The sequence below is a fragment of the Meleagris gallopavo genome, chromosome 3 (assembly GCF_905368555.1).
Source record: "Meleagris gallopavo chromosome 3, MGAL_WU_HG_1.1, whole genome shotgun sequence".
In the NCBI taxonomy this organism is placed as follows: domain Eukaryota; kingdom Metazoa; phylum Chordata; class Aves; order Galliformes; family Phasianidae; genus Meleagris; species Meleagris gallopavo.
In genome coordinates, this window is record NC_139406.1 from 73,420,595 (window position 1) to 73,445,404 (window position 24,810).

General features: G+C 35.8%; 1 protein-coding gene across 6 annotated transcripts in view; it reads left to right on the top strand.

The window, feature by feature from the left end:
* Positions 1-24,810, top strand: part of VPS13B (vacuolar protein sorting 13 homolog B) — a 411,892-nt gene that overhangs the window by 275,571 nt on the left and 111,511 nt on the right. For all 6 annotated transcript variants that reach the window (XM_010709173.4, XM_010709170.4, XM_019614165.3 and 3 more), the window contains 2 exons: positions 737-880; positions 22,360-23,062. In XM_010709173.4, coding sequence (XP_010707475.2) covers positions 737-880; positions 22,360-23,062 — 847 coding nt within the window. The remainder of the gene's footprint in view (positions 1-736; positions 881-22,359; positions 23,063-24,810) is intronic.

Below are 24,810 nucleotides of genomic sequence, written 5' to 3' on the forward strand. Positions count from 1 at the left end.
GAAAAAATCTCTGAGATTTACTAATCCTAATATTCATGAATTCCAATGTGTTTGCTACTTAAATTTGTCTTATTATCTATTCACCAGATGACATTCTCTGATGGAGAGTTCTATTTTAGATTACTCAGAGCTTGAACACTCTGCACTTACTTCTCATGGGAAGTAATGGGAAGTATGGGAAACAACCCTTCTGGACTGATCCTGTTTTTCTTCTCTTTCTTGCCAGCAATAGGAAAGAGGTTTTCTTGTGCTAGATAACATCAATAGAATAGAGACCATACACCTAACTTTGCCAAGGTTTGTCTGGTTTACAGTCACAGAGAAACCAGGTTGGTTATCACTGAGTTCCAGTTCCTGATTTACATGATTTCATTGCAAAACTAGTAGAGTTTGTGTTCCATCAAAAGTAAAATGTTTCTACGTGTATTCATTGCCAAAGAAATAAAAACCCAAATCTGATATTCCACTATTTGGTACTACCAATAAATGGAAACAAGACCTCACACAAGATGCTTTCCTTGCAAAATATAATAGTTACGTATGCTGTGGAAATCAAAGCAAAGAATATTCCACATCCTTGTTTAGAATACTGAAATACCACATCTATTAAACATCAGTACTATATATCAGTGCTGAAACATAGACTACAGCAGTGGAGCATAATGCAGTTACACAGAAGATGCAAATTATTTGTTCAGTAGCTGTTATCTAGTATTTTCCCTTCATTCTTCCATAGGAAATTTTGGTATGTGGTCATTCTTTGGAGGTCAATGTGACAACAAATCTGGATTTCTTCCTCAATGTGGCTCAAGTACAACTTCTTCAGCAGCTGGTGGAAGCCAACATGATTGGACTGGAACCTTCCAGTACCATTAATGAGGTAGGTTTTTCCCTAGTTGCAGGTAATTTCTCTTTACAGTAATGCAGCAGATGTTCACATCATCTCCAGTGACAAAAAAATCATGCGGGTAAGTGAAATACATGTTTTATTGCTGGTTTTTTTGGTCAGTCTTAAAGTTCATTCTAATGTTCTAACAATAGAGTGTTACACTAGTAAGAATGTCATTCGGTAAATTAGACAGGTTAATTTGCAACAGCTTTTGTGCAAGAATATTATCTCATGTAAATGATAGAAGAAATAATTTTAAAGCAAGTTTTTGACAATGTTTCATTTTACTGAAACTTTGGCATTTTCTCATTAGCTATGCTTTCACATATGTATATACTAACTATATGCTTCATTAAAACCGGCATCATGTAAAATATTCACTGTGCCTCATAACCACTACTTATATTCATTTTTTTTCTCTCTAGTTCATGGAATTCAATCGTTCTCTGAATCTTCTTGTACTTATTCAGTGAGTGAGATAATGGTACACAAGGGATACTTTATCTTCAGAATAATTAATATTTCCTTTTTATTTTTCCTGGAATCTCATAGTGTTCAGCATCTTCTGAATTTGTAAGGCAAGACACAACTCTTCCTTTCCAAAAATCTAGCTAATGAGAAGCTGAAGAAACTTTTCCTTTTTCCTGCCCACACAGATTCTGCATCAATGTGTGTCTGGATGGAAGTGGGAAATAATTTAGAGGAGCCAAACTGCTTATATTCCTCTCTCTTCATCCTGTCAAATCCCAGAAGTTGTTTGTAGCCTGCTAATCTATATATCACATCATACTCCTTCTCCTTTATCCCTTCCAAATCATGGAGTAAATAAAGGTTGTTTTTTTCACAGTTGTAGAAATATGAAAGTTATAGTAATGAAATGCAATCTATCTTTGTCTTCCTTGGATACTTTGCAGACACAGGGCCTCTTTTGGATATGAACATTATAAATAAGTATGTATGGGAATATCTAATAATTTGTGAAGCAATGTTTTCCCATTGTCAGCAGAATGGATAGAATCAGATTAACCCTACATTTGTATAGGTGCCAAGAACTTTAATTTTGAGTTGGCGCTGTACAGAAGTGCTGTGCAACTGATGTGGACCATATAAATTTATAAGCTGTTTACTAAGCTATTTCTGTAAGCTTTTGGTTGACTACATCCCAAGATATTTATTTGTTCTTCATTATTATCTTCCTTGCGTTTTTTAGGTCCTTGTAATGAGTAACAGAATATTTCTGCTTCAAGGTGCTGCTTGCTTTCTCATTAATAAGTTTAAAACTGTATCTTGACTCACTGTACTGATAATTTTAAGTCCAACGTTGTGCTTGTTTACTCATCTCTTCACTATTCTGCAGTTAATGTGCCTATATGAAGGCACCCCATTTTATTATCTTCATATTGTTCCTTTAGTCAGCAGAGTGAAACATAATACACTGTATGCTGTTCTTTTCATTTCAGTGAACCAAGTAAGGAGCCCACACAGAACTATTCATACGTCACACCTGCTTATTATTTCTTCACAAGAATCAAAACATAGTTTAGGCTGAAACGCATCTCTGGGCACCATTCTTTTGCTTGAAGCAAGACTACTAAAGTCAGGCTTTCCAGTGCACCTTTCAGCAGTTCTTCCTGTATTTCCCGGTCAGGGGTTGCATTACCTCTTTGGGTAACTTTTCTGTGACTAACTCTCACTCTGGCAAATCTCTACATCTATTTTGCTTGATAAAGATATTAACCATCGTTTCTCTGTGTCTCATTTCAGAATCCAAAAACAATGTGATTTCGTGAATGATTTATCTATACACAGTTTTGTTGGAGGCATTAGTTGTGCTTTGATGGATTGACATTGATACTGGACTTTTTGCATTTTTGTCACTATTTAAGCAGAACTAACAACTGAAATTCTTAGTGATTTATGAACTTCCATAAATTAGGAGATTTAGCAAACCTTAATGAAATCTTGTAGATTTCCAGAATGAAGATAAAAGTGATAAATGTAAACAACATTTGAAGTAGCTAACTGTGGAAGTTGGAATAATGAAGAGAAAATACACTGGATACATACTGGCTTTGATTACCATTGGAAAAATGTTTCTCATCTGAATTGAAAAATAGGGAAAAAAATTTGTGTCTGTGTTTGGGGAGGGGAGCAGCACTATAGCTGTGAAAAAACCTTACATTTTCCCAAATATATTGCTAGATCAAATCCTGAGGATTGTTGAGCAAATATAAACATCATTAATCTTAGTTACAAAACTTGATTTAACTTGAAGTTCTTGGTAAATAGAAGGATGAAATAATTGTCTCTTGCCTCAAAAATACTGTACACTGTGTTGGTCTCTTTTATGTTTTGGTTATATATATATAGGTAGTTATCAAATTGGAACTCTGAGTTTAATCTTTAAAAGTGTGATTTCCAAATGGACTGCATTTGGTGGTATATACAGCAACGCTGTAAGGAATAGCATAGACAAAAATAATAAAGAAGAGATGATTTATGTGTAAATCTTTCTCTTAAGTGCTTTAATATTCTGTGAAGAATTTCATGCCAGGTCTGCACTGTGGTGTTTTCACTTACAGTAAGCCCTAATTTTACACTCTCTTATAAATTCATCTTTGATGTACAATATACCTATTATATTGACTTGTTCATAGAGTATAGTCTATTGCTGCAAAGAATATTGCTTTGATCTGCTTGGCAGTTTTAAAGTATGGACGCATATGTGGTGTATGATGAATTACTTGAGGGGTAAAGAATGTTGCTGCCTTTTCATAATTATTCACTATTTTAGAATTAATATATGCCAAAATCTTACAAGAAGAAGATATAATACTTGCACATGGAGAGCAGAAACAGAAGTGCTAGGAAAAGAAATATGAGAGTGAAGTGTATTTAATATCCTATATTTCTTCAGTGATGCACCTAAATTTAGATGAAATTTTAATAAAAGGGTTATTCTCTTGAAGAAAAAAGCTTCCTCTACAAGATTCTTAAACAGCTTTAGAAGTTTAATATTCTGGTAAAACTTTCTCAGTATAAACGATGATTGGTTTTAATGCTGATTAGTGATAGAACAGGTGAGTTCCCAAGGAGTTGCTTAGTCTGGCAAATCCATTTCCTGATGTCTGTCACTTAACACCTGGAGATTTTTGGCAAGAGAGCATCTATTTGTCATACAAGCATTTAGAAGTGGAAAATATAAGAACTCTTTGAAAAAGAAATTAAATACAAAATAACACGTTTTGCGGTCCACTCCTTTTAATATAGACATGCATGGATAACATATCTTACTGCAAGTCGGTATATCTTCTACTCCTGAATGTAAATATGGTCATTGAGATCATTAATCTGTTTCTGGTTTTTTTTGTTTTGTTTTGTTTTGTTGTTTTTTTGTTTTTTTTTGTATGAATTACTTCTCTGTAAGCCTCAAAGTAAGTCTAGACTTGTTGAAAAATATTATTTCTACACAAATATTAATTTTGGTTAAACTCAACCTAAAGAGTGTTCCTGTTTGATTACTATCTACTTTAGAGGTAATGATGACTATAGTTATATAGAGAATATGTGGTTATTTTCTATCTTCTCTGAAGAACTTAAAAGATGTTTTCAAATTCTTACTTTGTCTTCATGGTGTTTTTATGAGGATTATGGCTTCAGGTGAGAAAAGAGCTGCATTAGCTGCTTGGTTATTAAATGGAATGGAAGTTAAGCATCTGAAACCTTTTGTAGAAGATGTCATCTGAAGTTTTCACCCACTCTTTGTCTTCTGGCAGTGTATTTCGTCCTAACTCCTCCATCCCTATTTGCCATATAGTCTTGTTTGTTTACATTCTATTTGCTTGCTTGCTTCAGTAGGCTTTAAGTTCGTGCCTATTCTACAGAATTTGAATTCACACAGGTAGCTATTATAGTAATACAGTAATGAAAACAAGTATAACGTATTTTTTTAAACAATCACAGCCATATATGTCATCTTTTCCATCCATCATTATTTTCACATTCACAAGTTTTTAATTGTAGTGATGTAGTACTCAACGATCAACTGTTGTAAGGATGGAAGTATTTGCACACAGCAGAACTAGAAACTGAAAAACTGTCTCTGTTTTGGATCCCTCTAAGATCTTTCTGACATTCTGTTATTTCTGCCTCTGAGCAGTGAAAAAAGCTTTCATAATTCTTCAGCTTACTTGCTGTTACTATACTTATGTGTTTTTAGTGATTAGAATACAGCAGATCCTGTACAAAAAGTATTCCTGTTCTACTTAAAGAGAAAGAAAGTTTCTCCTGAAGTTGAGGTTGTGAAGGGTAGACTCTACTTGTGAAATGATCACACACAGAGTAACCTGGGACTGAAACGTCTTTCTGGAATTTTAAATCATAACAGGTACATATCCCAAGCATAATTTGCATTAATTGCCAATACCAGTGGACACAAATTGTCATTCATCTGGGAGCAGTACTGAGCAAAAAGAATGGAAAACTGGTGTCAGACGATCTTTGTTTTCTTACAGAAATTCAGGGCATGACCTCTTGATGTTTTCTGCTTTTATAATATCTGCTTCTAGGTATTTGACTTCTGAGCGCTGTGTCTAGGCTTTCCAAGCACAGGCCTCAGCAGCGTTCATCAGCCTGCCAGATGATGTTTTGCTTCTAGACCTGGCGGTTGGCCAATCACTTTGAGTGAACCCCACCAGCAGATGTGACATGTTCCATAAGGCTTAGCCTACACTCAGATAAATTGCAAAGACAACCCACCAGCTTCCTGAATAAATGATATTAATATGAGGGGAAAAAAGCAAAAGTTTTTTCAACTTTCATTTTTTGTTCTTTTACAATGCAAATGTTTGGAGTCTAGCTAATATGAAGATTGTACATTTTGTAGCAGTCATATTACCTGTAATCCTCACAATAATAGAAAGGCTGGGGGAAGTACAGCTCTTATCTGCTCAGAACCTGAACAATACTACCGAACACCTCAGCGAGTGATAGGCAACACACTAACTGCAGCAAATTAGCTGTTGACTGAGTTGTCCAAGATGGGAAAGGCAGGCAGCTATAATCTGTAGCAGCCAATTTCTTTATAAGCTGACTGAATCAAGCTCTACTGATTCATCACATTAGAGACTGCATAGGAGTACCTGCAGAAGATATGTCATTCTCTGTCATTGCAGATTAAGCTTAAGAAAACATTTCTGATAAGTTGTGATGTGCTGCAAAATACTGGCTCTGGAAGTTTGGAAGAGTATTCCTCTATACTGTTTTACTTACACTTCTTTTTCCTATGCATATGTCTGCTGTCAGAGAATAGGAGTCTGAAAGGTCCCTTAGTTCCTGTTGTTGCTTCACGATATGGTAAGGAACATGATCGTTGGCAGATATGTGCAAAAGTGCCATTGCACTTGCATCTCACCTAAAATTTGAAGGAGGGATAGCTAATGGAGTTCATAGCAGTCTTTTTTGACAATGATACTTTAAGAGAGCAGGCTCTCTGGAGCAAAGAGCCATTAAATGAAACTTCACATGAGCTTATCAATTATTACTACTGTGGAAAATGAGAAAAAAAAATCAAATAGTATCTCTTTTTTTTAATTGAAGATACACATCACTTTGTTTTCCATTTGTATTTTGTTTAAAAATAATAAAAATTAGAAAACTGGTAAAACAAGTTCCAGATAATACTACTTAAGAAGTCAGACAGCCAAAGTGTGAAGTGGCAGATGCACATGTTGCACAGATGTTATGTCGGCTGGTTAGTATCTGTATGGAAAGCTTGTGTAATTGGAAGTATTTTTAGTATGCTGAAACTTTGAGATGTTGGCATCCTCATTTACAAGTTTCTTTTGAAGAATCTGTTTATCCTATCCCTTTTGATTCCTGAAGTTTAAGGTAATCAGTGTTAGAGAGCCAAAACAGTCTCAGTTTCTGTATATTATATGGGTCACACAAATTTAGGTATGTCTTGATATTCAGAAGTGTGTTTGCACATAAAAAAGGTAATGTAGTATGAAGGTAGCTTCCTGAGGGGCTTATAGACTTTTTTCATTATACATTTGAAGATTGTTGCAATGAGTAGAAGCAGAGCAAACTTGGTGAATGGTTAACAAGAACATCCCAGAAACAATAGATATTGACATGTGAATCCGTAAAAAACTTCTCATAAAATTATCTTTCACAGTGTGCACATTTTTTGTCAGATCTCACATATCTGCTTAATTTTGTTTCAGTTTTTAAGCTGTGAATTTTTATTTCAGGGAAAGGGGGATAGTGCAGCATATAGTCCTATATTTCTGATGTGCTGAGGCAGTCCCCAGTGCCGATACAGACTGTGTGGTGAATTGACTAAGAGGAGCTCTGGAGAGACTTGAGGATACTGATGGATGAAAAGTTGAATATATGATGACAGTATGCATGTGCAGCCTGGAAAGCCAACTGTACTTGGGCTGCATTAAAAGAGGGGTAGACAGCAGAGTGACGGAGGTGATTGTCCCCCTATGCTCTGCCCTTGTGAGGCCCCATATGGAGTACTGCATCCAGGCCTAGGGCCCCCTGTAAGGGGAGGGTGTGGAGCTATTGGAGTTGATCTAGAGAAGGCCACAAAGATGATCAGAGGGCTGGAGCACCTCCCCTATGAAGAGAGGCTTGGGGAACTGGTCTTGTTCACCCCAAAGAAGAAAAGGCTGTGGGGAGACCACACTGCAGACTTTCAGTGTGGAGGGGGCTTAAAAGAAAGGTGGAGAAAGACTTTCAACCAGGGCCTGAACTGACTGGGTTTCATGTGCCTTTTATTTTCTTAGTCTGTGTTACTTTATTATGTGAACCAGACCTTCTTGTCTGCTATATGGATTACACTACTTTTGTCTTGACACTAGCTTTAATGGGATAGTCTAAAAGAGAGAAATATTTTGACCAGTCTCTTTATTAAATACCCTGCCTGGCAATATTCTGAATGTAAGTTGTGGATTACATTACCAGGAACTTAAATGTTATCATATTTTAAAATAAAGATGTTTTTTAGGAACAGTATGTGAAGTTAATTTAAAACATTGGATTTCCATATCATTTAATGTATTAATCAAAAAATCAGAAGTTAGTCCTTACAGGGATTATAAAAATATTGTTATAAAATAGGTCCAAAATTCAAACTGTTCCTTAAATTATAGAGCATGTAGAAAAATCTCTAATTGTCTAACTTTGTAAAAAATAATAATAATGAAGAAAACTAGAAACTATATGAGAATTATGATAGTTTTCCCCTAAATCATGAATATAGTTGAAAAAAATAATAGGTTGAGGGAAGTGATTTTCAAAATCTCAGAAAAGACTGGACAGCATAAAGACTCAAAACCATCATATGCAGAAGTGTGAGAGAGCATGTGCTTGGACTTTCTCACACTATGGATATTGAATGTGTCATGGTGATGATTTGCTTAATCATCTGATGAGGAGACGAAAGTTTGAGTGGTAGGTCACACGAAGAATGATTGAGGGCTTTGCATTCTTTGATCCTTACTAATCTTCTCCTTCGAGTCATCTAATGCTGGTGTATGTTAGAGTTTGGTTCTGAGGCAACATTACCTTGAGACACCAATGGTTACACTTTCTTCCCTATATAGAACATCACCTGCTTGTTACTGCGAAAGACTTCATTCTTGACACTAATGAACACAATGATGATCTAATTCCCTCGATTTGCAAGTGAAATGTTGTTTTATTTCTTAAAGAGAAAGTTGAGGAATAAGAACAGAAAGGATAGTGGAAGCCAGTGAAACATAACTGAAGTCATTCTCAGTGACCAATCCTAACTTCTGAAATACTGTGTGAAGAATCCTCACTTTTCTCTGACTTTCTTTCATGAGAAACAGTCTTTTTCATTCATTTTAACAAGCTTTTAGAGGTAAATAAAGTTAATATGATCCCTCTCTATGCCAGTCTTCCCAAATACTATATATTACTTTGTGTTCTCAGCCATATTTGAAAGCAGACTGGAAGTCTTAATGTTAATTTTTTTTTGTTTGTGAAAATCAGGAAATGGATGGAGAGAAACCAAACCAGGTATTACCACCGAGGGAAAGCCGTTGTTCAGTAGTTGGCAGGAGACACTCTTTATACACTTGTGATCTGGTTGGTCACTTTCAGATAAAATATGCTGGTTAATCTCATATGGTTTTTCCTAAGTCCAGAATTTCACTTCAGCACTGTCCTGTTCCTTAAGGAATATTTTATCATTATTAATGTCTTCAAGTAGGCATAATCTTTCAGAGTATAGTGCTGTTAATAGCTGCTTTCCTACTTCTTCCGTTTTTGTGGCCAGTGGTAGTCAGCTTTCATACTCAACTAATGTTGCAACATCAGAAACTGCCTAACAGAATGTGACATTCTGTAACTCATATCAGAGATTTTGGCAGGAAAAACAAATGTAGGTATTTTCTCAAAAAATTATTTACCTGTTCTAGTAGGAGTTCAAAAGAATTTCCTATTAGTTAAGGAGTGACAATAATACTTGTATGAATAAAATTTCTTCTTTAGCAATAGTGAGTTTAAACATGGAGGAGAATAGCCATCTGTTTAAGATGTACAGATGTTTACATCTATATAAGATGTAATGAGTGCAAAGATATTCAACAGGTCCAAATTATTTCACTTTTTAGAATAAAGTGATATTTACAGGTTCCTCTCAATGAATTTGTATGAGTCTGAGCTGCAGTAATCTCCTTGTGCCATTTGCAACCAGTTTTACGCTGAGCAGGATTAGCTATAGTCATATTACTCTAAGAATTTTTATAGTGTTTTAAACTAAAAAAGTATTTCCTCATTTTTGTTAAGATCAGATGGAAGTTTTCACATTAGAGTCTTGCTTTACAATTTCTGTTGAGCAAAGTTATCTTCTTTGGTAGAGTGACTTGTGAGGAGTTCAGATGAAGACAAACTTTTGCACGTATTTGTATATATGGATGTTGTTTTGTTTATGACGTCTTCCTTTTAGTGCAGCATTTAAAATTTTGGAATGGCTAAATGTTTTGAAAGATAAATGGCAGGTAGTCATCTTCTGATCTTTTTTTGTCAGTGGGCTGTTCTGTTCATAAAGCTTCAAAAGTAAACTTGCAACTTGACAGTGTCAGAGGGAGCGCTAAAAATGTAACTTCTTGAGAGTGCCAATAAAAACCCTTAGCTGGAATAGCTGAATAATACTTGCATCATTTTCCTGGTAGCACTACCAGTACTTGGAATCCCACATAGCCACTTGTCGGATGTTTTCCTGAAAATAAAGTGGCCTTTGGTTTGTTCAAGGATACTATCAAAATAAAATCCTTGCCAGTATCTTGAGTCATCACCATGCCCTGTTTCCATTGATAGGAAGCTTTGTCTCATCATTTGATTTTATTGCCAAAAACAGCAGAAAGATCCTTTTGAAGGGCTGTGCAGTACTTTTTTGATACTTCCTATAAGCAGACGCTTTTATTCCAGTAGAAACCTAGATGCAATTCATGTGCTGGGAACGTGGCTGTAAATTTACTTTGTTACTAAGACTCTTCAATGCTTCTTTTCTGCAAAGGAAAATAAAGAGGTGAGAAACTAAACTCATCCTAAAGTAGTAAGGCTTAAGAAAAAGGGTCAATTTTGCAGAGCACACTGGGATGACTCAGAAGAATGTATGCATGCTTGTGGATATGGACATGCATATGTACACAATGAAAATCTGAAAATGTCTCATGAACAAATGTTTTCAGTTGTATGTTAGCCTGGAATGTGCAACCATGCTTATGCTTCAAATCTAAGCAGATTGTTTTTAACATATTTAAAATTACCCTAGAGTTTCATTTGTGCCTCTGCAGTGCTGCCCAAATTGCATTTAGAGTCACACCATGGAAATTTTGAGATTACTATATTCAAAGTAGGTATTTTGAATGGAAGAACGTAGTTTGATCCTTACCCTAATTGTTAACTTTTGTTTCTGAGACACTTAGAACAAAAGAGATCTGGGACGTGCTACTCTTCCATATCTCTGGAATAGGCCCAGGAATCACAGCTTTATTAATTTATATCTTTTACATAATTAAAATATATTCCAACTAGCTGAATATTGGTTTATTTTAGCTTGTCTACTGTGTCAGCTTTAGAGAAAAAATCATGAAGTCAGTTGACAAAGGTTTTGTGGTTTAGCCCAGCACATGGCTATGCACTGTACACTCATTTGCTCACTCCCCATTTCCCAGTGGGATGGAGAAGAGAATTGGATAAAAAAGTAGAATCCATGGGTTGAGAAAAAACTATTTACTAAGATAAAGAAAAGTATAATAGTTACGACTATATGTATAAGAATGTATAACAGATGATGACTATATATATATGAATGTATAACAGGTGATGCACAAGCAATTGCTCACCATCCCCCAACCCATGCCCAGTTAGCCCACGAGCAGCAGAAGTGAGTGACATGAACTCCCATCCCCTCCAAAATTAATGTAATGTGGCATGGAATATTCCTTTGGCCAGTTTAAGTCAGCTCTCCTCTTTCTGTTCCCTCCCAGCTCCTTGCAGCCTTCACTGAGAATGGCCTTGGCTCTGTACAACATTGCTTAGCAGCAGCTATAAACAGTAGTATATTATCAGCACTGTTTTGCTCCTAGAACCAAAACATAGCATTATACCAAACACTGAAGATAAATTCAATCCCAGCTGAAACTAAGACAATATTCACCCCTTATTCCATACCATTTACAGGTCCCACAATTTCTATGCATCCTAATTAATTACCATCACCTATCTTGTTTTTTTTTGTTTTTTTTTTCATATATACACACACATTATTTCCACAGTCAATGAGGCATCCATTTAGTACATAACTTTAAGATTCATCTATCATAGCAGTCCTTTGGTGCAGAAGGGGTAATTCAGTTCACAGAATCACAGAATTGTAGGGGTTGGAAGGGACCTCTAGAGATCATCGAGACCAACCCCCAGTTTTCATGAAAATTTTTGTTTGTACTGCTGCCTCTTCCTTCGTACTTAACTCAGTGGGAGAAGAACAGTTGTGTTGGTTAACTGTCTTTTAGGATTCAAAGGAGGAGTTCTGGGAAAATGAGCAATTCTGATACTAGCAAGGATTTTTGTTTTTTGTTTTTAATGTTGATATGCTTTAATCTACAAGTATAAAGACAGTAACTATCTAATTTGTTACTGTTTCTGAGTTCATCTGAATCCCAACAATTTATTTTTGTGCTGTGCTCTCTTGCAGGAAAGTTCATTTATCTCAGCAGCAATAATTCCCAATAGTCTTGAACATTTGAATGTTGTACTAGGTATTTGTTGAATGAGGCTGAGAATGTAATATTGTTCCTTCCCAGATACAGACACACAGTTCAGACTGGAAGCATAATTAAGAGTTTAGCTATTTGCGCATGTTTGATGTATTCTGCCATCTACCAGAAAAGCCAATACTGTAAAATTGCAGTAAACTACTTTTTAAGATTGAGAGCAATTAACCTTCAGTATGGGGACCAGGCTTTCTCCTTGCTGCCTCCAGTTACAAGGCCCTCAGAGGACTGCTGTAGGCCCGATGGCTTTGATTAATATGATAAAATCCAGTCCTATTTGTATTCTCATTTAGATAGTCTATTATCTATCCGGTTAATTTAGATAGTCTATTATCTATCCGGTTATAGTTGCCTTGCTGACATGCACTGCAGAACGTTTTTGGTGAGTACGGAGAAAATTGAAAAGCAGCATATTTCCAATATTACAAATATTTCCATTTGTACATTTTTACAGCTAGCTTCACTCTGATTGAGTTAGCAGCTGCTGTATCGGTGATAGATTTTGATTATGATAGACTCTGATATGAGTCATGCACACGATGCTAATAACTTCTACTGAATCAAACTCAGATTTCCAGCCATTTCAAATTACCCTGAACTAATTTCTGTAGTTAGCTGGCCACCAGTACCTATACAGAGACAGGATTCTAGAGCTATCATATTTTTGTATGTAGTGTGTGACTGATGTTTCTGCTATGCTTTTGCTTAGTATCATTTCATGTTAGAATTTTTTTTCCTCAGTATGTGTTTCTAGGAGGTGTTTCCAACTTATTTCATTAGCACTGTACCTTCTGTGCAAACTACCTGTGACTCACTGCATGAATCAGGACTGAAAGCTTCAGTCTGGATTACTCTAAAATTTCCACTAATTTTAGCTCTCTCCATCAAAATATAGGAGTATACTTTGCGATTTGGTAGAATACTATCAGGAATGAACACTGACAACTATTTCATATTATTAGGAGGCCAGATAAAGTAAAGAATGCATAAAACTGAACTTGTGCAGCAGAAAAGGGCCCAGGAGTGCTGGCTGACATCTGGCTGAGCATGTGCCAGCAGTGTGTGATGACCAAGAAAGCAATTGGCATCCTGACCACTATCAGACATAGTGTGGCCAGCAGGATTAGTGAAGTGACCATGCCCCTGTTCTTAGCACTGGTGATACCACATCAAAAACACCGTGTTCAGTTTTGGACCCTTTGCTATAATGACATTGAGTTGCTTTAGAATGTGCAAAGAATAACAAAGCTGGTGAAAGGATTAGAAAACAAGACTTTCCGGGACTGACTGGAGGAACTGTGATTGTTTAATCTGGAGAAGAGGAAGTTGAGGGGAGATCTCATCACTCTCTACAGTTATCTGAAAGAAGATTGCAGCAGGGATGGTATTGGTCTCTTTTCTCAAGTGACAAGTGATAGGACTTGAGGAAACAGTCTGAAGTTGCTCCAGAGGAGGTTAGATTGGACATAACGAAGAATTACTTCATGGAGAGGGTGAGCAAGCCTTGAAACAAGTTGCCCAGGGAAGAGTGGCACCATCCCTGGAGATGTAAGAGACATTTGGACATGTTACTGAGGGACCTGGTTTAGTGATGAGACTTGTTAGGTCAGGTTGATGGTTGTGCTGATGGATGTTGAACATCTTTGCCAACATAGGTGATTCTTTGGTTGTAAAATTTGCTAGCTTTACTGAATAAGGATCCTGCCCACAAATTTCATCAAGGTCATCTGAAGAACAGTGAATTAAGGTAGTATTTTGGGAAGTCAGGAATCTTTTCTTCTAATAACTTCAGGAGTAATTAGGTGTGTGTGGACTAGCTCACCTGTAATCTTGCCAAAATTTATGCATCATCTTTGGTTTCTTACTGGAATGTGTAATCTGGTCTCCAAAATTAGGTTAATAATAATCAATCATTTGTGGTGATTCTTATGCTCCCAAAACACAGAGAGGAGAGAGTAATAAAGATTCAGAATCACAAATAGTTTTTCATGAAACTGTCATTGCCTTTCAGTAGGAGATGGACACCAAACTAATCTACGTGTTTTTTAAAATCTCCTACTGTTTCATAAATTTCATTACAACTGGCAAAAAGGCATTTTCTCCAGATAGGTGTTTATTAGATAATGAACATCTGGAATTTCTGTGTTTATTAGCTCCTTGGTGTTCATTCTCAATAGGCTGGGTGCTTCACTGGGTATTGTCCAGATTTGTCTGTGATGAAGCCTATTATAGCAAGTGTGTTTATGCTAAAGATCAGTTATGCCCAGCTACAGATTAATAAATGTCAGGAGGTTAGCCTGGGTGAATTGCCAGTGTTCATGTATTTCTAAGCATGTAGAACCTGAACTCAATTGCAAGTATTTCAGGAGTGTTGCAGTCTGTGCTGCAGTCTTTTCCGTTATGTAAAGTAATATTAAAACCTATTTTTTAAATAGAAGATACACATTTTTGTGATATGCATTTGTATATATGATACAAGTACATAGTAAAGATATCTCTGTAAGCATTTAAAATTTGTTAGTATTTGTGTAGTAATTCAAGCAGAACATTGGTTGCTTATATGCTGTTGGCTTTTTTGTTCCATTCATTAATTTTATACTTTTCTTTAACTCTTATTTTGCTGTAGATGAAACGTGACTATTTTGTGATGGCCTACACCAAACCAACTGTATTCTGAAACTCTTCATTTCCTCGTCTTTAGTTCTTATGGTACTTCATGTGCTTTACTTCCCCATGATGTCTTTTTGTAAGGTGCTCTACAGAAATTGCAAGATGATTTAGTCAAAAACTGAACAAGGTAGAAGTGTATCTGGCTTGATACACATGAGATGTAACAACTTTAAAAAATAGAAAAAAAAATTAAGGCAGAAAAGATAATTTTCCAGACATCTGGAAGCTTTAAAACTTTAGGCACTCAACATCCCAGCATATATTTCAGTGAGCAATTGTTTGCCAGCAGTTGGATATTTCTCACTGGAGATTGCTGCACTGTGGATTTTTCTGGCATGTAGTCTGACTCAGTCTGACATTACTGGAAATAGTGCAGAAGGAAGTTTGTTGACTTGAGCAATGTTTGTGTGTAATATCCCCTTATCTGTTGTGGTTTTAGTTATTTTAATTGTCTTTAAGATGCTGAAAACATGCAAGGCTCTAATATATCTGAAGGAAAATGAGCATTTCATTTGGTACATGGTTCACTTTGCTCTAAACTTGTTTGATTAAGGGGCTGCAGGTAGATTCTACGTTCTCATAGTCAGTTAACAATTTTCTGTGTTGGAATAATGACATACATTCATTCATCCTTTCCTAGAAAACAATGCCTAAATTAGCATTCCAAGGCTTTGTTGAATCCGGCTTTGAATCACTGCCATGGTATTTGGCATCTGCTTCTGCACCTTTTCAGTTATTTTACAGAATATTGAATATTGGTTAATGGCAGAATATTCCAACTTACTCCAGTGGGAGTAAACAACTTTGTTAAACTTCTCATCTCCGGATGTCATAACACTGAATCATCTGATATTTCTGTATTTAGTATTCTTAACTCATCTAAAAATTGTTGAGTTCTCACTTTAAAAATCCTCGTCACTTAAGAGAGTTTCTGATCCATAATTGATCACCAAGTCAAGAAAACATAGTGTGTTGGAGCCAGATTTTTTTGCACCTAATCCCAGTAGTGGAGGAAGTGCCACCCAGTCGCTCTGTGATTTCCTGGGGCTGGTCAGTGGCAATACCCCTTCAAGTAATCCCAGTGCAGGCTGTGCAATGGCAAACCTATTTATGTTGCCATACTGGGCTCTGAAATACGACCATTGGTCTTCCTTCAGTGTTTGAGAGCAGTCTTTTGTTGTGAAACTACAGCCTTAAGTATCTAAACTTGCAAGTATTTACGTGATTGTTGTTGTTTGTTTTGTTGTTATTTTTTTTTTCAGCATATTTGGGCACATCAGTGTATGTGAGTTAACTCAGCCTCTTGACACATTCAGTTAACTTGGTGAGACAAACTTCTTTCTGTAAGATCAGATCAATGCTAAACCACAGTTTGGTTGAGTAATCTTTCTGCATGGAAATGGGATTTAAATCTGAGACTAGTACAACACCAGTTTAATATTGAAATTGTAATGCTGAAATGTTAGAGAATATCATACAAAATCAAGATGAAATATTTTTTCAGCAGGCCCAAGTGAAGTATACAAGCAAGTCTCTCATGGGAAAAGATTGTTTCTTGGCCCAAACCTGAAAAAGAATGTGCTAAAATGAACAAATCCTCATCGTGTTTAAAGTAAAAATATATATTTATTTTAATGCAAATTTTTTTTATGTAAAAAATAAAGATGCAAACTTAAAATATCTGAAGTTAAATTTGAAAAAGTAGTGCAAAAAGCTAATACGTTTTTAAAAAATATTATGCTGTTATAATTGCTGTTGGACAAAGAATTCTGCCAGATTTTAACTTGTTTTTCTTTCAACTTGTAAATGCATCCTTAAAAAAAAAAAGAACAGAGTCTTACTGACCTTTAATAGTATAGCATAATAAACATACTATTTATATTAAGATTGAAAAACAATAATTCTGCTGGAATTAGGATTTAGCATTTGCATATAACCATGTTACAATTGGAACATTTAGCATGGCTTTGATTTATGCATATTTGGATCGAGGTTTAATAGAATGTGGCCTCTTAACCCAGATTTGAGGAGCTGGAAGAACATTACAGAAAAAAGCTGAGTTTGTACTGCTCCTCTCCATCCCATCTTTCACATAATTCCTGCAGTACTGTGAAAAATCAAATTGAATCCTGTAGGTCTGTGAGACTATATGCGTCACGATCATGTAATTTTACAGCAAATTCTGATTAAAAAGAAAGTCTGTTAGTGAAAAAATACATTTGACTTTTATATGGAATAAACTGTTTCAGAAATTTCTGATATTCCTGAGTTTTATTTAATTTAATAGTTCCCTTCCTGTAGGAAGCTTTGGATATAGAACTCTTTCTGCATTGTTACATCAGTACAAATGCCAACAAGTTGTCTATAGTAAGCTGCAGGACTGAAGTTTTAATTTAAAACTTAAGGGTAATTGTATTAGACTGGAAGAAGTAATTTAGTACCCTGAAATGTTTGTGTGTGTGCTTCATTATATTTTCCATGTCAGATGAATGTGTCAGTGTAAAAAATAATTACCAGAATTTTAGTCATTCATGTAACTTATGTACAAATGAAAATAAAACTGTTTTGTAGAACAATGTAGTAAACAGCTTTACAAAAAAATAAATCTTTAGAAAACAGTTGTGCATTAAAGACAGTTAGAGAATCTTTGTTGAAATAGATCAAGTATCTAGAATAAATCCAGAAAGAAAATACAAAATGTTTTCTTCTTGATTGCAGTTTAAGCACAACAGGGGGAAAAAAATGAAAGACATTCCTTTTCTGTAGCTCACTTTTTGTGGTAAGCAGTTTTTATTTCCATGAAAATACTACTGCTTTAGCAAGAGAAATAGAACTAGGTCACATGTCACAGTGATGTACCAGATGTGATTGGCACTTTGATTCTGTGGTTTCACACTTGTGACTCTTTCCATAATTTATGTAATGTGAAGAATGATCTCATGATTGGCTGAAGGTTTTTGATCAGAGTTAAGGAATGGCTGTGCTGGAGGCTGGAAATTTTACTTCAATAGAGCCATTATATAGTCATAATTAATCTGAGAAGCTGGAAAAATTATGCAGATGTAGATGTTTTTGATCTTGAGCAGTTGCACTTCCAAAGATTATGTTGCTTACCGTGGATCTATTAATTAGATAATTAGTCTGTAAAGTGCCAGTAAAAGAAAATAAAACTGATAGAAAGGTGTATGGGGAAACTTTGCACATGTTTACATTTATTATTGTTGAAAACTCTTGAGAGACTAAGAAAGTGAAGATGTAATGAAAACCGTTGTCAGTTGTACAACACCATTCTCTGATTTGGAAAACATGTTAATAGTCTGAAGTCTATTTGTGTGTTTACCTTGATAGTTTTGTTACCTCTCTTTATGATGTGAAAACTTTGAAGATAAGACTCTACCATCTGAAAGCTTTTATCAGAAATAGAAAATAAATGAGTTACCTGGCTACGGTTGCACTGGCTTCAGGTGGGAGTGCTTGCCAATTCTGTAAAGCAAATCTATTTATTTACTTGGATTTTATGATGTACTTCTCAGTGTGTACTCAGTGTGCAGGACGTGCTATTTCCATGCCCTTTCACTAGATAGATATATATGTCATATGCCCTATTGAACTCAAGGGGTTAAGCTAGAAAAGTTACCTATCTCAACACATGAAAAGGAAGAATTAGCCGTTGTTCCCTAGCTACTCGTGTAGCTTTCAACACCTTTCTTATGGTGTCTAGTATTGATAGGATATATAACTGTGAAAAGACGAGAAAATGCACCGAAGTGATCTAAGTAAACTATCATCTTGACATGTTTTTTCTAGCTATTGAAAACCTTTCCATATTGCAACTCATTCTGACAGTGAAACTGTAGAATTCCTCTGATTTAAGTACCATCTGGTTATGCTCAAAGCTTTAAAGCTATTATCTCAGCATAAAATTTCAGCATCCTATACTTTTTTCTTCGCCAAACTATCCATTTTTAAGCCACAAATATTTTTCCAGTCCTTTCAGATTTTATCTAAAAGTATATTTTAACAGTATTTAAATAGTTCTTAAACAATAACAATTTATCTTGATAGATGACATGCTGTGTTTTTTCATTTTATTTTAATTAGCCATTGTGGAACCAAATTCCCTTTTGTTTTACTCCTTTGAATATTGTTTAATTACAGTTATCATGCCAAATATCTTAAAGGTTATTTTACCAATACAGTTTCATTTAACATAAGCCATGTGGAATCAATAGTCCTGTTTCCTAAAGTGAATGCTTGGAAAATCTTACATTCATATGTTAAGAGTACACATCCTTTCCTCATTAGTTGGAAAGTACAGGGATTTTGGCACAGGTTCTGTGTGGAAGCATTGTGCAGCTTTTATATGGATTTTGTTTTTAGCCTTTGATGACACTGTTTAGAATAGGAAGTATCTAATAAGTAAAGCATTTTGTCTAATGTGCTGCCAGTGTGTTTAATATATGCCTGGAGGTCTGAAACATTATCTTCTCCACTACAGTAATATGCATTTAATTCTCTGAAAGCAGAAGGTCGAACTTTTAAAAGGGACTCAAAGTACATTTTCAACTAAAATAATTTAAAACACATGGGATAGGGGACCAGAGTAATGTACAGTTGTTTTTTATGGTTTAATCATAATCATGTTAATGCACACCAGTAGCTAATTAAAGAAAACTTTTATTGTTCATTTTAAATGGGTTATGTAAAGAGTAAGAGAATTGATATAATACAGCCCAATGATAAATGTTACCATTGCATTTGCTAGCAGCGAGTTGATATTGCTGTTCCTGATGTCTATAAAGTATTGGCCCATTTATTCTACGGTAAAGCAAAAATCTTTTTGGAGGAGTTATCCTGAGGGTCCTTGCCTCTCATGTGCTATCCCATTAGAGAAATAGCTAAATGATGCCCACGTTTATTACTAGGCATATTTTTGGGTTAACTGTGCGACTTGGAAGAGGACTCAATGCTTATTGAGCCGAAATAGATGCAAAAAGTTCCAGTGGTACTTCTGCACCTTTATTGTGTAAACAGTAATGTTATTGAAGGCTGTCTTGCAAATCATTTCTCACTTGTTCCAACCTTTGTAATATATATGGTAAGAGAATAAATAAGTCAAAGTTTAATTGTGGCATGGAAATTTGCAGTAGTATGTGATGCTTTTTGCATTTTGGGCGGTGGTTCATATCTCAAGCTGCTTAATACTGAGCAGAAGTTGCCATCTGACTGCTGTTCAGTGACCTGCATGAATTGACTCAGGGGCCTCAGTCATTCTTTCAGTTGAGTGTCCACGTAGCAGGAAACACAGCAGTTGGGACCAATTAACACCTTTACAGTAGTGTTAGCAGAGATGCTAAGATCTGAATGGGGATGGAGGCAGAGCCGTTTTTCTACCTTCCTTGAGGTGCTTCACACAGATGAGTGTATTTAATACATATTGACTTATAAAACAACACAGAAAAAAGGAACTAGGTTTTTAGTCAAATACATTTGACCTAAAGAAGTGAGAAAATGCATTCAGAAAAAACAGGAAGCAATTCTCCTCAGAACTCTGCGCTTTAAGAAAAATCTTTATAGTTTTAAACTGAAGGCTATGCATCAATTAAGTGCTGGGTGTAGTAGCACATGCCTTCTACTTCTTTTCAGTTTTTCCATGGAATGAGATAGCAACATCATTCCATAGCTCCATCCCTTCTGTCTTTTGCTGGCCCTGAATGCATGAGCAATGAAACTATCTATGTCATTTTGAAAGTACCATCAGTACAGGATATGGGCAAAACGCTTTATAGTTTACCAGACAGAGGAGCTGAGACATAAATAGTATAACTTTGCTAGCTTATCAGGAGGAGTCATGGTTCCTTTGCTTATAATGCAAGTAATTCGTTAGAATGGTCTCCAGATATTTTTACAGAGGCTGCATTAAAAGTGATACCACTTTTACAAGTCACTGATATGAGTCTGTCATACAAATCAGCCGCAAGGAAGTTTATTGGTTATTTGAAAAATATGTACATGAGTGAATCTGAAAAGATTGTAACCAGAGCTGGCAAAAATCTTTTCAAAGAAAATCTCAGCTAGTTAAGGGTTCTGTTTTAGGATTTCCTCTGTAATACTTTTCTCCAGTATGGTCATGCCTTTAAAGAAAAAGGGGGAAGGATTTTTTTTTCCCTTTGTTTCAAAAAGAGCAATATAAAGAAACCTTTTAAAAAAGCGGCTTTTCTTTAATGCCTTCAACCACCTAATTTCTACAGAGAGAGCAAATTGCAGGAAGTACCAGGGTCCACAGTCTCTCCCAATATTGTGTCCTCCTGTTGCTGTCAAAAACAGTGTATTGGGTTGGATGGGTCGTGAATCTGATTGATTAGGGCATTTCTTATGTTAACTTGTACTATGTGGAGCAGAAATGTTTCTTCTGGAAGGCACAGATGGAAGTGCTGGTTATGCTGTGCAAGCTGTGATGGGTGATACAGATCTGCAAACTCCGTATGAATCACAGGAGCTGGCTTTACATCATTGTTGTTATTACTATTATTGAATTTATAGTCTTTTTTTTCCAAATAGTTTTGCATATAGACTTCCTACCTTCTCTTCAAGTTCTTTATAGGATTTCTGTTTATTTCAGTAGCAAAATTTGAAGTGAAGTGTTTGTAACTTAAAGCACCTCCTTTTCATGGGTCTCTCTTTCTTGCTATACTACCCTGTCCCTGGATGGTAAGCCCTGCAGATTTGTTTTGTTTCACTGTAATATTTCCTACAACAGAAGGTTTTTTTTTACTGTCTCTTCAGTGATGTATGTTTTCTTTTTGAAATATGTCGATAGGGAATGATTTCTCATCTGAAACCCTGTGGATGTCACAGATGAGATCATGTATGCTGGGTGGGCCCTGCTAAGCTAAGAATCACACTCTGTCACACGGGCAGTCTATACATACTTCAACTTTGAAATTTTATATAAGGCAGCTGTCATTTCCATTTCTCTAAGAAAAATATTCTTTCTACAACATAATATTTACACTTTTCATCTTACAATTTCCGTTTTGTCATTTTGTGATTTTGTATTAGATTTATATTGCATTCTGTTTTACAATCACGGAAAAACGTTAGTACTCAAAACTAGAAAATACTTATGATGGGGCTTTTTCTTTTACAGAGATATGGATTAAGCCATAAATTTCTTGTAGAATCTTTCAAATATAACAAATGAGTTTTTTGAAGAATGAAGTTTAAATCTAGAAATCATAATTCCTTTTATTTTTCCTTCACATATTGTTTTGGCACTTAATCCGTTGAGAGTCATCATCTCATTGGAACAGACACCTGCTGTGTTTTTTTGAATGATTACTGTGTTTAAGTTAACTTGGCAGATATCTTTTATAATTCTCTTTTTTGACATCATGTTTATATAGTGATTGTTTGCTGCCACTGAAATGGAAACAGCTGGGATATGGATATCATAAGCTAATATAATATTTTCTTTTGAAGGTTTCCAAACAAGAGCAAAAAAAAATGGATGTATCAGATGGAGGAATGGTTGAGACTTCTTCCCGGTACAGTGGGGCACAGGACAGTGGAATTGGTAGTGACAGCGTTAAGATCAGAATTGTTCAAATCGAGCAGCATAGTGGCACCAGCCAGCACCGCATTGCCCAACCTTCCCGCCAGTCATCCATTGTGAAGAACCTCAATTTCATCCCTTTTGACATTTTTGTTACAGCAAGTCGGATCTCCTTAATGACTTACTCATGCACTGCTTTACCTAAATTGAAATCACCACAAGATCAGAAAGTTGGTGAGAAAATAAGCAAAAGCTCCTTGAACCTTCCAGAAGCAGGCTCAGGTAGCAGCCATGACGCAAAGAGGGCCAGTCAGCCGTCTATTTCATCCGTCACAGCAGATGACCTTTTGAACAGCAATGTTCCCTTGACTTCTGGAAGAAAACCAGGTCTTCTGTCACTGGAAACCCTGCATGCTTCCACAAGGTCCTCTGCTCGACAAGCCCTTGGTATAACTATCGTTCGGCAGCCTGGTCGCAGGGGCACGGGTGACATAGAGCTACAGCCATTTCTCTACCTGGTTGTATCACAGCCCTCCGTGCTCCTCAGCTGCCACCACAGAAAGCAGAAGATAGAAGTGTCGGTGTTTGATGCTGGGCTTAAGGGAGTAGCCTCAGACTACAAGTGTACAGGTAAGGTCATTGAACAGTCATTCCTGGCTATAAATGTCAAAGAACTGGCACTCCACATTACTGGAGTGGCAGAAAGGAAAACAACTGACAGATTTCTAGGACATCTTTACAAATTAATCAGTACATAGTTGTGTTTTAAGGTTGTACAGCGTAGCTGAATCACATTAAGTGTGTAAAACATTTGAAATTAATTAAGATTTGACCTTTTAGCAACCAGCTCTTCCTGCTCCTCAGTATTACTTTCTCAGCACCGGATTGTCATAGGGATTGTCACATTACTGTAATTCCTTGTTTTATTTTAAGGACAGAAGAGTTGTAAACCAAGGAGATTTCATGAAAAGCATTTCTTATGGCTGAATATCGCAATATTTGCCCGTATAATTATACTGATAAAATTTAAAGAAAAGCATTAGAGAAGTACCTGATAAAAATCTTTTTCACTCTCGTGCGTATTCCTGAAAGAGAGAAATGAAATCATTGCAGTTCATTTGCCTGACAGACGGTACAGACAGTAAGAATTTAATGAGATGTATGGTTACTTTGCAGACTGTTGTCAAATAAATAAGTAAATAAAAACCGTTCTTGAGGATGCAGGGACCTGATCTGAGAAGGCAGCCGGAGAAGTATGGCTTATTACAGATAAAATGGCCAAAGTTCTATCTATTCTGCTTCTACAATTAGCTTTCAGTGTGTGGTTTTTAATACCTTTGTATGTAGGTGAACATTTATATATAAAAAAAATAGGCTCTGGTCACAAGCTAAAGTAATGCCTTCCTAGAAATTGAAAGTGAGTCAGAGAGGACAGAAGCATGTTGTAAAGATGGCAGCTTGAGAGCACCTAACTTAACAGTTAGATCTGAAGAGGTTTTCCTGGACAGCCAAGAATTAGTCCTGCAGGGTTCTTACTCTTTTCTTTAGCTTTTTGTCTGTCAGGCAAAGATAAAATTGTGTGGAGGTGGGAGTCAGGCATTATGTGGAGACAGAAGTTCTGTTCTCATCCTGCTGCTTTTGTGGGCAGTAATAAATATCTTACTCGTGTGCCAGATAGAATCCTGTGCTTTCTGCCAAAGCATTATGGCTTTTATCAAAAGAGTTTGAGAAGTTGGATGCCAAAGTTCCAGTGCCTAAAAACACCATCCTAAATTTATTAATAAATGAATAAAACTAATCCACACTTAAACATAACTAAACAGGTAGTATAAAGTTTTTATTGTCTCTGGTTTAGGAAGACCTGCTGTGTTTGTGATTGCATCATTCAGGATTTAATGTTGTCGTTGCATTGCTGTAACATGAATTTTTGGAATTTTCTATTTTTACTTTCTAGCTTTCATATTAGAGGGAAAATGGCAATTAGCTGTATCTTTATATATGTGTGTGTACGTATGTACAATGGTGTACCATATATATTGCATAACATACAATGCAACATCAGGAGCCTTTTACTGCATTTTCTAAGTCGCTGTAGTCAATTTTATCAGTCACTCCAATTTTTCATGGCATTGTGACTGCTGACTGTTGTATCTGAAAGAGATATATCATCCTGATGAAGAATGCAATGAAGTATATTTTATAAATTAAGGTGACTGGGTTGAAGTAAAAATATATGTTGTTTGTTATAAAGTTTTATTGGAAATTCAGTGGGGGTGGTTTCTCATTACTTATACTACTACAGTTTAACTTACATAGCTGAACAGTAGTAGACCTATGTAAATTATATCCAAAATATGCTAATAAAAACTGTGACATTT